At 39.6% G+C, this 16,297-nt stretch overlaps 1 protein-coding gene across 6 annotated transcripts in view; it reads right to left on the reverse strand.

Annotated features, from left to right (window-relative positions):
* Nucleotides 1–16,297, reverse strand: part of SHC3 (SHC adaptor protein 3) — a 172,961-nt gene that overhangs the window by 35,744 nt on the left and 120,920 nt on the right. For all 6 annotated transcript variants that reach the window (XM_075318856.1, XM_075318864.1, XM_075318847.1 and 3 more), the window contains 6 exons: nucleotides 14,891–14,944; nucleotides 9,162–9,213; nucleotides 8,950–9,076; nucleotides 8,595–8,751; nucleotides 3,584–3,680; nucleotides 1,730–1,924 (listed from right to left, as the gene is read on the reverse strand). In XM_075318856.1, coding sequence (XP_075174971.1) covers nucleotides 1,730–1,924; nucleotides 3,584–3,680; nucleotides 8,595–8,751; nucleotides 8,950–9,076; nucleotides 9,162–9,213; nucleotides 14,891–14,944 — 682 coding nt within the window. The remainder of the gene's footprint in view (nucleotides 1–1,729; nucleotides 1,925–3,583; nucleotides 3,681–8,594; nucleotides 8,752–8,949; nucleotides 9,077–9,161; nucleotides 9,214–14,890; nucleotides 14,945–16,297) is intronic.

Here is a 16,297-nt window from a genome sequence, read left to right on the forward strand (position 1 = left end):
TATGTGCGTGTGATGCTGCCGTAGCGATAATGTTCGCTACGGTAGCGATCACCACATATCGCACCAACGACGGGGGCACCCTTTACAGTGCCTTTTTCACTGCTGACTTTCTCCATTACAAGAAAAAGCATATCCTAAATTTTGCACAGTATACATTTTTTGCTATATTTTTATGTGTTTTTTTTCAACACAATTAAATTAAAATATTCTTCTTTGATGATCCCTAAGCACAATGGTTTCATTTTTATTGACAATTACTTAACTCTTTGAACGTTTACATCATATTTTCACAAAAGTCAGCACTTAAGGAGGACCTGTTAATTGCTTAAAACATCGAGTACTTTCTAAAAATCCATGACCTCCCCTGACTCTGACGCTGTTTTCCATTTTGCTCTCTGTTGCTTGATTGCAGAGACTTTCACATTTCTTTCTTTTGAAGGACAGCATGTGAAATCTCTGCTTTGCAATCAAACTGGGAATTTCTTCATTGGCTTCGCAGGGGCGTGCTTATTCACCCTTACTTCCAGATGCTGGCAATTACAGCTCAACAATGTCTGAGACTGCTAGATCAGCTGCCGAGCCGTGATTGGCAATGTTTGGAAGTGAGGGGTGAATGGCATGCCCCCAGAGAAAACTGAAGAAATTCCCAGTTAAACTGCAAAGCAGAGATTTCTCATACTGCGCTCCAAAATAAACAAACATGAATATCCCCGCAAAGGAATGGCACAGTACAAAAGGGGAAAAAAGTGGCAGAATCAGGGGACCTTAAGGATTTTTACAAGGTATTGAAAGCATAACTATCATTTTAAGTCTTATTTCATAAATCAATCGTGCACATGAGATTAAGTAACTTTGTAATAGATCTTATCACTCAAATCTGTTTCTTTCTCTGCCAGAATTGATCAGTCATTATCAAAATTCTCAATTCTGAGGTAAAATCTGTGTTCAGTGAAGACTTTCCCCTTAGTGAGATAGAAGATGGTGGTTGTTACTGATGAGATTCTATTACCACTTGAGGAAGGAGGAGCCAGCGGCAGAGGGAAGAGATAGTCACACAGGAAGGAGCCAAAAGGCAGGGGAGGAGCTAGTGGCAGAGGGAGGAGCTAGAGGCAGATCTCCGCCTCCTCCACCCTCTTCTATCCACATTGAATCTCATCAGCATCAACTGCCATCTCCTATCTCAGTAATGGGAAAGTCTTCACTGAATACTGGTTTTACCTCAGAATTGAGAATTTTGATAATGACTTATCAATTCTGGCAGAGAAAGAAGCAGATTTCTCTGATGCAATATATTACAAAGTTGTTTATTTTTAAGTGTATTATTGATTTATGAAATACAAATGAAAACGACAGTTACACTTTAAGCAATTTTTGAGCAAAGAATAGGTCCTTTTTAACAGAGAGAACATAATACTAAAAGGCAAGTATAGTGATTGTTGTATCATGATGTGGGATACATAGAATTAGCTCTAGTTCCCTTTTATCATGTGATAATAGAGATACCTGGAAGGAAAAAAATGTATTTTTCTTCAATAAATAGATGATAGATAGATAGATAATAGATAGATAGATAGATAGAGAGATAGATAGATAGATAGATAAATAGATGATAGATAGATAATAGATAGATAGATAGATAGATAGATAGATAGATAAATGGATAGATAGATAAATAGATGATAGATAGATAATAGATAGATAGATAGATAGATAGATAGATAGCACTTACTCATATCAAACAGATCTTTTCTAGGGCTTATATCCTTGCAGCTGTCCACTGAGCCACAGAATAATCCATCTACGCTCCGTTGCAGAGCGCCAAGCATTTTCTTGTTTATGTGTTGAGTGTTCACATATGTGGGAGCATTGCTTACATGATTAGCTGTTGACTTTCCTTCTGGAACACTGTATATGTCCAAAGAAGCTGGAAAAGTTATATTATTATTCTAAAAATGTAAGAAAAGGTAAATAACATTTCAACGTAAACCTATGTGCAAAATACCATAACTTAGTATTTAAAGGGAATCTGTCAGCATGTTTTTGCTATTGAATCTGAGAGCAGCATATTGTAGGGGCAGAGAGCCGGTTTCTAGTAAGATGTGTCACTCACTGGAATGCTTGGTGTAGTTTTGATAGAATTCATGTTTCCTCTGTTGTAAATGTAGCGGTGGTCAAAATGCTGAATTCTGTATAACACCGCCCATACCACTGATTGGCAGCTTTTTGTGTACATTGTCAGCAAGTTGCAAATGGTCAGGACCGGGTTACACAAATTAGCTGGGCTAGCTTGTACATGAGAGCTAGTCCTCTAATGACAATCTCCTGCTGATAACACAGTGACAGTAATGAAACTATAGCACATAGTCTAATAAGTGACACATCCCTGGAATCAGGCTCTCTGCATCTACATTATGCTTTTTTCACATTAAATAGTAAACACCTGCTTAAAGATTCCCTTTAAAGGGAAACTGACAGATTCTTCAAGCACCCCAAACTGCCACAATGTATTTGATTTTTGCGTATGCCAAAAAATGATGTTATAATTCCAATTACGATATGCTAATTAGTGGGTAAATAGTTGTAGGGTGCTATTTTATCTGGACTAATAATCCCATTACTGTTATCACAGCCTTCTGCCTTCTGAGTAAAGCCGCCGTCACACACAGCAAGATCGCTAGCAAGATCTCTGAAACGTCACAGGTTTTGTGACGTATCAGCGTTACAAAACGATCAGGACCATTTTTTGCTCGTTGGTCTCCCGCTTTGCAGCACGCATCGGCGTGTTTGATGGCGGGAGACCAATGATCTGAATGTGCACGGAGCAGGCATCTGGCAGCCTATAAGCGGTGGAATGCTGGTAACCATGGTACACATCGGGTATCCATGCAAAGTGCTTTGCTTAGTTACCCGATGTGTACCATGGTTACCAGCGTACGCCACTTACAGGCTGCCAGACGCCGGCTCCCTGCAGATGTAGCCAGGGTACACATCGGGTAACTATGCAAAGCACTTTGCATAGTTACCCGATGTGTACCCTGGCTACCAAGCACAACGCCATTACACGGTTCGCTGATGGCTGGTCTCTGATCGCTGTGGAGATCTGCCTGATTGACAGCTCACCAGCGACCATGTAGCGACGCTCCAGCGATCCCTGCCAGGTCGGATCGCTGGTGGGATTGCTGGACGCGTCGCTACGTGTAACGGGACCTTAACATGATTTGCAAAGATGGCCTCATCGCCTGTTCTCTGGAAATCTCTAATGTACCGTAAAGCTTGATGGACGCGCACCAGCTTCATTGGCACTATGCGCATGCCCAGAGAAGTCATGTTGACGATGGACTCAGCTAGCTGTTACTGCCTCCTCTGCAAATCTTGAGCCTATTTGTGTCAAGTCCCATCCTGTTCACATGCAATAATAACCTCTGATTAATGGGGTTTATATAGTCAGACCAGCAGCTGATCACTTGGCTTCCACAAGCACAAACAGAAACTACAGTAGATTATTTCCACTGGATATGGAAAGCTGCTGAATTATATGCTGCATGCAATTGTCCGGGCAGCATCCTTGTAAAGAAAATCTCACCTTGTCTTTTTACAGCTTGTTGAAAGTTTTCATTAGACTTTTCAACCAGATGACGACCTTGGTAATAAGTTTGTTCTATGCCAGTTGAGGTCATAAACTAAATTAGCAATAAAAAAAAGTTCTTATGACTTATTTGAATATTTCTTAATATCCGCCAACATAGACACATTTATTTGTAAAGGGAATCTGTCATATGGAACAACCCTGCTAAGTAGTCTAATTGGGCATGTGGGTCATAGAAAAGTGAATAAAGTGATACCTTGATATCTGTGATTTGATGTATTATTTCAGAGATCAAAGTTTTTCTTAAAAGGAACCTGTCAGGTAACCTAGTAGCAGTGTGATGTGTGAGCTAGTAACCCCTTCCTACCCATCCCTGTGTAATGTGAATATATAAAAATAACTTTTACTACTTATGTGTGCCCTATGTAAATGAGCAGGGGCTCTAGCCCCATGGGCGTTGCATTGCCCTGTGGGTGTTTACGTGTTTTCTGTGGTATCACTCCCCTGTGGGATGGATCATGGATTTACATCAGCGACGTGACCATCGCTACTTCAGATCCCGCACATGGACACTTACCATTCCCGCAGCCTTGTTATCCGGGTACTTGCTTCTCGCTCTGCGCATGACCGGAACTGCAGGAGTCTTCTGAGCATCTGCAGTGCGCGTCTGAAGATGAGAAGCAAGCAAGGCTGCAGGAATGGTAAGTGCGCATGCGCAGGATCTGAAGTAGCAACGGTCACGTCACTGATGTAAATCCTTGGTATCACGCCCACAGTTGCGTTATTCCACAAAAAACATGCAAACGCCCACAGGGCGATGTGACGCCCATGGGGCTATAGTGCCTGCCCATTTACATAGGGTACACATAAGTAATAAAACACATTTTTATACATTCACATTATAAATTGTTACAACACAGGGATGGGTAGGAAGGGGTTACTAGCACACACATCACACTGCTACTAGGTTAGAACACATAAATAACCTGACAGGTTCCCTTTAATATGTAAGTGAGCTATGTAAATGAGCTGTAAAGATTAGAAATGAGCGGACCCATTAAAGTTCAGTTTGGTACCTGGACTTGACTTGAACCCGAATGGAAGTCACTAATTGGGAAGTTTGAGACTCTGCCCACATTCAGCCAGCCATAAACAGAACACTTCCAGGTGAGGAAGTAAAGGTTCTTTTCCATTTTTTGGGGGTCGCACACTACATCCAAAAGCACCCGAACTCTGAACCCAAACTCAATTTGTTATAAAGTCTGCATTTGGTACAAAACCGAGCACCAAACTTCGGATTTTCTCATCTCTTTTTTAAGATCTATGGGAGGACACAAATGTCTGGGAGAATCCGCCTCCAGGGCTTGTTTTAAATTAAATAGTTGTTATTAGTGTGAGTCATATAATGACTGACAGTCTGCTCTTCTGATTTCATTGCAAAGCAGTGTATGATTGAAAGTAGCATTTCTTCATATACATTGATACACTGCCGGTTTTGCAAGTTTTCCCACCTACAAAGAATGGAGAGGTCTGGTACACTTCAACTGTGATAGACAGAATTAAGAAAAATGCAGATCACATTCTATATTTTTTAAACAATTAATTTGCATTTTATTGCATTAAATAAGTATTTGATATGATTGAAAAACAGAATTTAATATTTGGTGCAGAAACCTTTGCAATTATAGAGGTCAGACATTTCCTGTAGTTCTTAACCAAGTTTGCACACACTGCAGGACTTTAAACTATGATGTCATAGTGTGTTACTAATCTTCATGACTGTGGTTCCAGGTCTCTCCAGGTTATTGAACAGGTCTTCACGTGTAGTTCTTGACTGATTCCTGACTTTTCTTGAGGCGAAATCTTGCATGGAGCCCCAGACCGAGTATGATTGACAATCATCTTGTGTTTCTTCCATTTTCTATCAATTGTGCCAACAGTTGTTGCCTTCTCACCAAGCTGATTGCCTATTTTCCTGTAGCCCATCTCAGCCTTGTGTGTTATGATCCGGAGCCATGGAAGACCACCATAAATCATTGGTAAAAGGTGACAAGAGCATTGGCAACTAATCTGGCTGCCATCCCCTTACTAACCATCAACACTAGAAGTAGCCGAGGGATGAACCAACATCCTGTGCACCGCGAACCCAGCCGGAGAACTAGCTATCCTAAAGGAAGGAAAGATGAATAACTCTCTGCCTGAAAATAGATAAAGAATAGCAAGCCTCCCCCCCATTCAAATACTGCGGTGATATAGGAAAACACAATACACAGATAGATGATAGGATTAGCAAAAGGTGAGGCCCTACTGACTAAGTAGGACAGGATAGGAAAGGGACTGATGGTGGCCAGAGAAAAACCCTACAAAAATCATCTAACAACCTGATAGTACAAAAAGCCCTCAGATCGCTAGATCTGAACTCCATCCTATACCAGGCGCTCTTGTCATACCAATGAACAGAAAGCAGGAACCATTACAAATTCAAGAAGCAACAAACACATGGACCTATAGGAGCAATACTCCAAAAATAGCTGCAGGGAGCTTCCCAGCTAAGCAACTGAGAGGGAAGATTCCTGCATGCAAATAAACTGACAATAACCACAGCAAATGACAAACTCAGATAAGAGCAAAAAGAACCAAAACAACAAATAAAGAGCCAAGCACTTATCTGGGGTAGATGTGGTCTGGAGTAGGATGAAGCAGGCTGGTGAACAAAGAACAACTGACATCCGGCATAGCTGCCAGCAGACCAGGGTTTAAATAGGCAGAGAGTTAGCAATGGAAACGCCCATTGCTCAACACACCTGGTCTCTGTCCAAACCATTCCTGGCCACAAGAGGGAGCCTCACAGCAGCAAAAGCATAACTGACATTCACAACACTTGTGTCTGTGTCAATTTTGTCTCTGGTGTCCATAAATAGCTCTTTGGTCTTGGCCATGGTGGAGAGGTTGGCGTGTGATTGAGTGTGTGGACAGGTGTCTTTTATAAAGGTAATGAGTCCAAACAGGTGCAATTAATACAGAAAATGAGAGCAGAGTAGAAGGGATTCTTAAAGAAATAATAACAGGTCTGTGAGAGACAGAATTCTTGCTGGTTGGCAGGTGATCTAATATTTATTTCATGCAATAAAATGCAAATTAATTATTTAAAAATCATACAATGTGATTTTCTGGATTTTTTTTATTCCGGCTGTCACAGTTGAAGTGTACCTATGATAATTTTACAGACCTCTCCATTCTTTGTAGGTGGGAAAACTTGAAAAATCAGCAGTGTATCAAATACTTATCTCCCCCACTGTTTTTGCCAGTTATATTGTTTTAGTGTTACAAAAATTGTAGAAGAACTCTCTCAATTATAATGCTGTGTACCTTATCATCCACTCTATTTGAGTGGGCAGCTCTTCTTCATCAAAATTCTGCCATTTCCTCTCTTCTTTCATTACAAAAGCAAAGGGTACTGAAAGTAATTCGGGGTCCTACTCTTAGTCAAAAAACTATAGACGGCTTCAGGGATAAAAGGCAGCTTTTTAAAATGCACCACATGCTGATGACCAAACTAATGCTGAAGTGAAGACACAGGAGAGTAGGTTCTGATTAAAGATGAGCGAACCAGAACTGTAAAGTTTAGGCGTTCATACCGAACAGCAGGTGTCTTGGACTGGAACATGGCTGCAACCCACAGCTATCAGCTTTTAGTTTATTATCAAAAATAGAGACGTTCCTGCTGTTTTTTAAAATTATTTATTCTGTTGTTGAAATTTTGATAACCAGCCAAGGTAATGCAGACAGTTAGGGTCTGGTATTATCATGATGGGAAGGGAAATTGTTATTTGGCCCTTCCAGGCCTAAAAATAGCAGCCCGCAACTGCTCCAGTAATATGTGGGTTTTTTAACTGTATTACTACCAGGTTAGTAATGGCGGTACAAACACCAAACTTTAAGGTTCGTATTCGCTCATCTCTAATCTCTAGTCCTGATATTTTACTTAGAAGATGTAGACTTATCAATGTAACTGAATGATTCTAACCCTAGAACAAATGTCCAGCACAATCTCCCACATTGCTTCTAAGGTATAATAATTCTGACATACTCCGAAATAAAGTGTATAACCTTCATATGTACAGTGACTTGAAAAAGTATTTATACCCAGTAAAGTTATATGTCTCTACCAGTTTTTCACATCTAGAGGCTGACGTTTTTGCCTGTTATTCTTTTCAAAATAGCTCTAGCTCAGTGAGATTGGATTAAGATAAACTGTGAACAGCAATCTTCAAGTCTTGCGCAATTTCTTAGTGGTATTTAGGTGTGGAATTTGAATGGGCCATTCAAACATGCGAATAGGCTTGGATGCAAACCATTTCATTGTAGCTAAGGCAGTATATTTAGGGTGACTGTCCTGCTGGAAGCTGAAACTACACCCCAGTCTCTTTTGCAGCCTCTAACAGGTTTTTTCCCAGGATCACAGTCTTTTTAGCTCCATCCATCTTCCAACCAACTCTGACCACCTTCCTTGTACCTGCTGAAGAAAAGCATCTCCATAGCACAATGCTGCCACAACCATGCTTGATCGTGGGGATGGTGTTTTCAGGGAGATGTGCAATGTTATTTTTTTTAACAGAAATAACGTTTTGCCTTTAGCTCAAAAAGTTCTACTATGGTTTCATCTGAGTTAGAGCTATTTTGCAAAGAATAATGGGCAAAGATTTCAACCTCTAAATATGCAAAGCTGGTAGAGTCATAAAACAAAAGACTTAAAGCAGTAATTACAGATAAAGATGGTTCAACAAAGTATTGACTCAGGAGGTGCTAAATTCAAATGAACATCACAATTTTCAGATTTATATTTTTAAATTATAAAAAAAATAAAATCCGTTTAAGTTTGTGGCTGTAACATAAAAATATATGGAAATGTTTATAGGTTATGAGTATTTTTTTCTAGACACTATTTATACAATAAATACAAAAAATACAAAACCCCGTGAATAATTCATAGTTTTATGGTATATACCTGTAAATTATCTCCATGATTTAGATGCTGAGCTCTTAATCTCTCATCAATAATTCCTCCTGGGGGTGGTATTTTATTTGGAATACTGTTGTAATATTGAGGTTCTGTTGCAGTCCCATCTTCTTCAGGCCACAATGGGTCATCTAAGCTTTGCATCCTAAAAAAAAGAAAATACAATTTTATCCATCGTAATTGAATTATTCAACCTTGTACACATCTTTGAATCTCTGCAATATGTCTAACATATCACACATATAACTGATGACCACTGTAAATGTGTAAAATTATTACAAATGTGGTCATTGTGAATCAAGAAAAGCATTATAGAAATATATAATCTGTGCTTTAAAATTACCGGTCAGGAAATGCGGACATCTTAGAAGGACACTGCAAATACTGTTTGAATCGAAGTTCAAATGCTTGACCTATAGTGCTGATAACATCTTGAGCCAGTCCGTCACTACATTCCAGAATATGACAAGCTGGAGGAAACATATTACATGTGTAAATATTAATATTAGCCCTCTAACAACAGCCATAATGATCATTCATTTTAATAGATCTTACCTCTACGATTAACAGGATCTTTCGCCACATAGGCAACATAGTCTGTAGCATCCTAGTAGACAAATAAAGGAGATATACTTTTTATTTTGAAAGTCATTTGCAATTTGTTTTGCTATTTTATATTTTGGTAAGGTTATGTTTAAACTTTAAGACATCTTTCCTTTAGCTATTATTTACAGTTTAGAAACCATTCTTCATCAAAAATTCAATAATGTAGGTCCAGCAATGCATATATGCTAATAACTATAACATACAATTCACATCTTATACTTTCTGCACAATGTAGAAAAATGAGAAAAACTACAGCTAATACACTTCTCAACATTGAAATTGCATCCAAAATAAAAAAGATGGACAATTCTGAAAATAAAAAGATTGATAGACATGTTAATGATATACAAATGATGAAAAAATAGAAAAAAAATCAAAATATAATTTTTTTTTCAATACAGAGTATGAGTGCTATACACAGGAACAGCGCCCTATGCGCGCCACTAGTGTGCAATTTACGTTGCACCTGTGAAGCGTCCATCATATTGAGAGGTTTGTCTGCATCCTGTTGGTGCATTAGATGTGTTTTCCTGGGCTGACTGGACTAGTTGCCCTCTTTTCTGCTGTGAGTATATTAATTTTTGGGGGAGGGGAGTTTTTATCTCTTTTTTGTTGCTATTTTTGCTATACACAGGAATGTCTATGTGTTGACTTGTTATCAGGGAGGTTATGAATGGCTGTCTGAGGAATGTTCTACCTTGCTGAATGCACTTGGGAATGCAAATCATCAAGATACACTGCTGGCAGCTACCTTTTTGCTAATTGCCAACCAATGACGTCGCAGATGTGCTCAAGGATTTTTGTGGGTGTATCTTATTTGTCTTTTTCTACTAATTATACATTTATACACTCTTTGATGTGCTCTCCTTCTATATGTGTTATTTTTCATGGTGACCACCTAACTTTCTTTGTCTATAGACATGTTTAATGGGAGACAAGCCATGAGATGCTGCACACTGCAGATGCACAATTCAGCCATACAGTCTGCACACAGAAGCAAAAGCAACTTGCAGCCTGGCAATATTGTAGGTCCAAAAGTTGCCTCATGGCTCATAGAAACCTAGTTACACCCCAGAGACATACATTTCCCTATTAAAATGCATGGACAAGTTTGCATTTACAGTATGTAAGGATATTTTCCTGGTGAACTAATTGTGTGGTGATATGGACTAAAGAGTTGTTTTGATGTTTCATCTTCAAAAGTGCACCGCACTCCAGCCTCCTTGCTTCTTGTTCAAACGTGTATAGTATTCTCTTCAAGATTTACAGTTTGGAGCATAGACATCACATGGATGGAAGTATGCAGTCCCCAATAGTGCATCAGCCAAAGCACAAAAGCACTCCAACGGATAACATCCAAGTTCAGTGTGTTATACACCGAGATAGGCGATGGAGAACATGGAGAAATTAAGTTCTCCATCTTTTCCACACCTCATGTGAGAGAATCGGAGCACAGTAGATTAACATTCGGCTCACGCCCGCAGCAGAGGTCAAATCAAGAGTTATTACCATATCGCATCTGATTCTCTCACATGAAAAAATCATCAGATGCTATACGTCAGTGTGATCACGGCCTAAAAAAGACTTGAGGCTCACGCATAGAGTATAGAGTGAGCTGGCTAATTACAATTGTGGTGGGTGAATGGCGCTGGACATCGGAGAGAGCAGTGGTGAGTGCGTATATTCATACACTAAGGCCGGCGTCACACGGTACGATCTATCGTGCGATTGCACGAGCGATCGTACCCGCCCCCGTCGTTTGTGCATCACGGGCAATTAGTTGCTCGTGGCGCACAAAGTCGTTAACCCTTTGTCACACTTACTTACCTCCCAGACAACGTCGCTGTGGGCGACGAACATCCTCTTCCTGAAGTGGGGGGGACGTTCGGCGTCACAGCGACGTAACACAGCGGCCGCCCAATAGAAGCGGAGGGGCGAAGATGAGCGGGACGCAAACATCCTGCCCACCTCCTTCCTACTGCATTGCCAGCGGGACACAGGTAAGCTGTCATCGTTCCCGGGGTGTCACATGGCGCGATGTGTGCTGCCTCGGGAACGATGAACAACCAGCGCAGAGAAGGTGGGACGATATTATGGAAATGAACGACGTGTCAACGAGCAACGATAAGGTGAGTATTTTTGCTCGTTTACAGTTGTTCGAAGGTGTCACACGGTACAATATATTTAACGATGCCGGATGTGCGTCACTAACGACGTGACCCTGACGACATCTCGCCCAATATATCGTACCGTGTGACGCCGGCATTACACTAAAATGCAAGCACATGCACACACATTTAATGAACTCCCACTAAGTGGGAATACCTCCATAATGAGAGGTAAATTGGAAAGTTTCTTGTTTTTACAACCACTTTCTAATTTTAACTCTTGGTAATGTTGAGTCTAAAGGCCCTGTCACACACAGAGATAAATCTGCGGCAGATCTGTGGTTGCAGTGAAATTGTGGACAATCAGTGCCAGGTTTGTGGCTGTGTACAAATGGAACAATATGTCCATGATTTCACTGCAATCACCGATCTGCCAATGATTTATCTCTGTGTGTGACGGGGCCTTAACCCTTTAAAGGGAATCTATCAGCAGGTTTTTGCTACCTCATCTGAAAGCAGTATGATATAGGCAAACAGACTCTGATTCCAACATTGTATCACTTAGATTACTGGATGCAGCAGTTCTGCCACAATCAGAGTTTTTAGATTTAGCAATGCTGCAGAGCTGAAAAAACAGCCCTTGACCACAACAGTCTATTGGTATACAATGTTTATAGACAGTGAGCAACTAATCACGCAAGGAGCATGCCGGACTAGCTGACTTCTAGCTGACCTAGTCCAGTAATTATAATGTCTAAATAAAAGAAATATTTGAGGTAAACAATAGCACACAGTGTGATTAGAGATGCATCGCTGAAATCTTGAACTTCTACAGCATGCTGTCTTCAGATTACATAGCAAAAACCTGCTGACAGATTCCCTTTAAGTCTTATTTAAACAAAAATATCAGCAATCCTCAATTGGAGGGAGGCCACTTATCAGATAAATTACTTATTTAAACAAAAAATAATCTTCCCATACTCCCAGGTACAGTGAAATATTAATTTATAATGCATATAACTGGACCAAATGCTTTGGTCTTTAAGGGCTGTCAACTTCATCTCTGAAGTTAGAAATACACTTTGAAAACACAACGTATATTAGTAAACACACAGACTTATTCCAATTTATTTAATCTACTTATTTATTATAAGACCATATGAGCTGCAGGTACAGTTGAAAACAGAAGTTTACATAAACTATCTAAAAAGGAACATCTGCATCTTTTTCTCACTGTCTGACATGAAATCAGAATAAACCTTTCCCTTTTTAGGTCAATTAGGAACCAAACTTATTTATATTTACCAACTGCAAGAATAATGGGGGAGAGAGAATGAGAGAGATTGTTTTAAGGCATTTTTATTACTTTCTGCAAAGTCAAAACTTTACATATATTTCATTAGTATATAGTACCATTGCCCTTAAACTGTATGACTTGGGTGAAACGTTTTGGATATTTTTCCACAAGCTTCTCACAGTACTTGGTAGGAATTTGGGCCCATTCCTCCTGACAGAACTGGTGTAACTGAGCCATGTTTGTAGGTCGCCTTGCTCGCACCTGCCTTTTCAGTTTTGACCATACATTTTTAATAGGATTGAGATCAGGGCTTTCTGATGGCCACTCCAAAACATTTAAGGCACGTTGTAGCCAGTTTGGCAGTATGCTTCGGGTCATTGTCCATTTGAAAGAATCTTTTCAGCCAAAGCTATAAGTTCCTAGCTGATGTCTTGAGATGTTGTTTCAGTATTGCCACATAATCTTCTTTTGTCATGATGCCATCTAATTTGTGAAGTGCACAAGTCCCTCCTGCAGGAAAACAACCCCACAACATGATGCTGCCACCCCCGTGTTTCACAGTTGGGATTCTGTTGTTTGGCTTCACAGCTTCTCCCTTTTTCCTCCAAACGTAACGATGGTCATTATGGCAAAACAGTTCAATATTAGTTTCGTCAGATCACAAGACGTATCTCCAAAAATTAAGGACTCTGTTCCTGTGTGTATTTGCAAACATTAATATGGCTGTTTATGTTTCTTTTGGGGTAAAGTCGTCTTCATGGCAGAGTAGCCTTTCAGCCCATTTTGATACAGTACTCGGTTCACTGTGGATAATGACACAATCTTACCAGCTTCCGCCAGCATCTTCCCAAGGTCTTTTGCTTTGTTATTGAGTTGATATGCACATCTGACCAAAGCATGTTCATCTCTGTTGCACAGAACCTGTCTCCTTTCTGAGTGGTATGATGGCTGGACAGTCCCATCTTGTTTGTTCTTATGTATAATTGTTTGTACAGACGAATGAGGCACCTTCAGGTATCTGGAAATTGCACCCAAGAATGAATGAGAATTGTGCAAGTCCACAATTTTCCTCCTGAGATCTTGGCTGATTTCTTTTGACTTTCCCATGATGCTACACAAAGAAGCAGTGTGTTTCAGGTGTGCATTAAAATACATACACAAGTCTCTAATTAACTCAGATATTGTCAATAAACCTATCAGAAGCTTCCAAAGACATGACATCATCCTATGGGCTGTCCCATATTGTTTAAATGTATAGTACTCTTAGTGCATGTAAACGTTTGACTTTGCAGAAAGTAATAAAAATGCCTTAAAACATTCTCTCTGTCTCTCATTATTCTGGCATTTGGCAAATATAAATAATTTTGGTTCCTAATTTACCTAAAATGGGAAAGGTTTATTTTGATTTCATGTCAGATAGTAAGAAAAATATGCAGATGTGTCTTTTTAGATGATGTATGTAAACTTCTGGTTTCAAATATTATTTCTCTTACTGTCTTAAAAATATATTTTCCTACTTCTTATCCAGAGAGTACAAAAGAATTGTAAGTTTTGGTTAGTGAAGATATTAACATAACTAATACATTCTCTGCCAAGCTTTGTAGACTCAGAACATTAAAGCTAAATAAAAATAAGAAAGTATGTATATTTTTACAGACCTATGCCCTGACCTTGCTGAGGGCAGGAGTTTAAACACTGCCTGTGACATGCATGCTGCTGCACATGCCTCAGATTTTATCCTCTCATGTGCTTTGTCAGCAGGATACTCAAAATGTGCAGTACCATTAGATTCTGATGTGACCATCTCCCAATGTAGTATGCTGGTCTGGAGTCAGTAGTTTGCACAATTTATATACAAACATAAGATGAACAGTTCTAAAAAACAAGTTACAGATGGCATAGAGGGAATTAAATGCATACTTTTATTACTTTTATAATGTCATCTAGGTAAAGAGTATTAGGAGTTATTTTGTGTCTGCTTTTCTCTTTATTGCTAGTGGAGCAGATCGTCAAACTATCCAGCACAATGTTGAGGAGTGCCCCCTGAGATCCTACCATGGTGACAAGAATGATTTCTATACTGTAAATGATAACGCTATTGCATATATAGAAAATCTTGATATTCAACTTTGATTTTTATTCTTTTGATATTTTTCAATCACTGTCTATTGTCTGGTGTTTATTTGTATATGATGCTAAGGTGTATACGTATTCATACGATTAAATAAATTTATTGCTAGTAATTATATGAAATAAAAAAGTAAATGACTTACCGGATCACCACCAGATGCAAAGGAAATGGACTGCATATGATGGTTTGCTATGATCTGTACAAGAATAAAAAGTGAAAATAATAATTTGTTATAATGTATATTTTTGTATTTTGTATTTTTAAATACCTGAAACTATTAATTTATACAATACTTGAAATAAAAATACTAATATTACTATGTCTTATATGGTATTTAGGAAATAATTTCAGGAATGAGGACATTTAAATATATTTACAGCATTAAGGAGTAACCATTATTTTCATTTTTACTTAATAAATCAATAGTACAGATGAATATATGCAACTTTGCAATCTTTGTTAGAGAAATCTGCTTTTTTCTCTTCTGATCTTTCACTCTCAATGCAACAGTAAAATATGTATTCAGTGAAGACAGATTTAACAACACTATTATGGGAGATGACGGTGCTCATAACATTCTATGGAGAGGTAAGAAGGAGGGAGGAGATACGAGACTGACATTTTGCTGTAAGTTCTCCAGAAACAACAGTTAGGCGGGCTTTACACGCTGCGACATCACTAGCATCGGCTAGCGATGTCCAGCGCGATAGCACCCGCCCCCATTGTACATGCGATATATGGTGTTTGCTGCCGTAGCGAACATTATCGCTACAGCAGCTTCACACGCACATACCTGGTCGGCGACATCGCTGTGACTGCCGAACAATATCTCCTTCAAGGAGGAGGTGCGTTCGGCGTCACCGTGATGTCACCAAACGGCCAGCCAATAGCAGCGGAGGGGCGGGGATGAGCCATAACATCCCGCCCACCTCCTTCCTTCCGTATAGCTGGTGGACGCAGGTAAGGAGATGTTTGTCGTTCCTGCGGTTTCACACAGAGCAATGTGTGGTGCTGCAGGAATGACAAATAACATCGTATCTGCAGCAGGAGCGACATTATGAAAATGAACGACGTGACACAGATCAGCGATTTTTGCCACTTTTGCACTCGTTCATCATCGCACCTAGGCTTTACACATTGCGATGTCGTTACAGGCGCCGGATGTGCCTCACTAACGACGTGACCCCCGACGATATATCAGTAGCGATGTCACAACGTGTAAAGCCCCCCTTAAGACTTTAAAGAGAACCATGTTTATGTATTTTTTTTTTTACCTGCTATAAATGCTGCTGTTTTCTTGAGTCTGGTGTTGTTTTATTTTGTAACAACACCTTAAACATTCCAGAAAAGGTACGCCACATATTTTTATGAGTTTCTTGAGGAGGCTTTGCCATGCCCTCTTGTGATCTAGCTCTGCCCACTTTAGCAGAGCTGGACAAAAGGGCATGAAAATGCTAAAAGTCTTTAAAATCAGGCCTTAGCGTTACATACACAGAAAAGGAGGCCATATTTATGGAATGGAGTGGAATAGGATTGTAGGAAGAAAGAA

The sequence above is a fragment of the Anomaloglossus baeobatrachus genome, chromosome 1, assembly GCF_048569485.1.
Source record: "Anomaloglossus baeobatrachus isolate aAnoBae1 chromosome 1, aAnoBae1.hap1, whole genome shotgun sequence".
NCBI classification, from domain to species: domain Eukaryota; kingdom Metazoa; phylum Chordata; class Amphibia; order Anura; family Aromobatidae; genus Anomaloglossus; species Anomaloglossus baeobatrachus.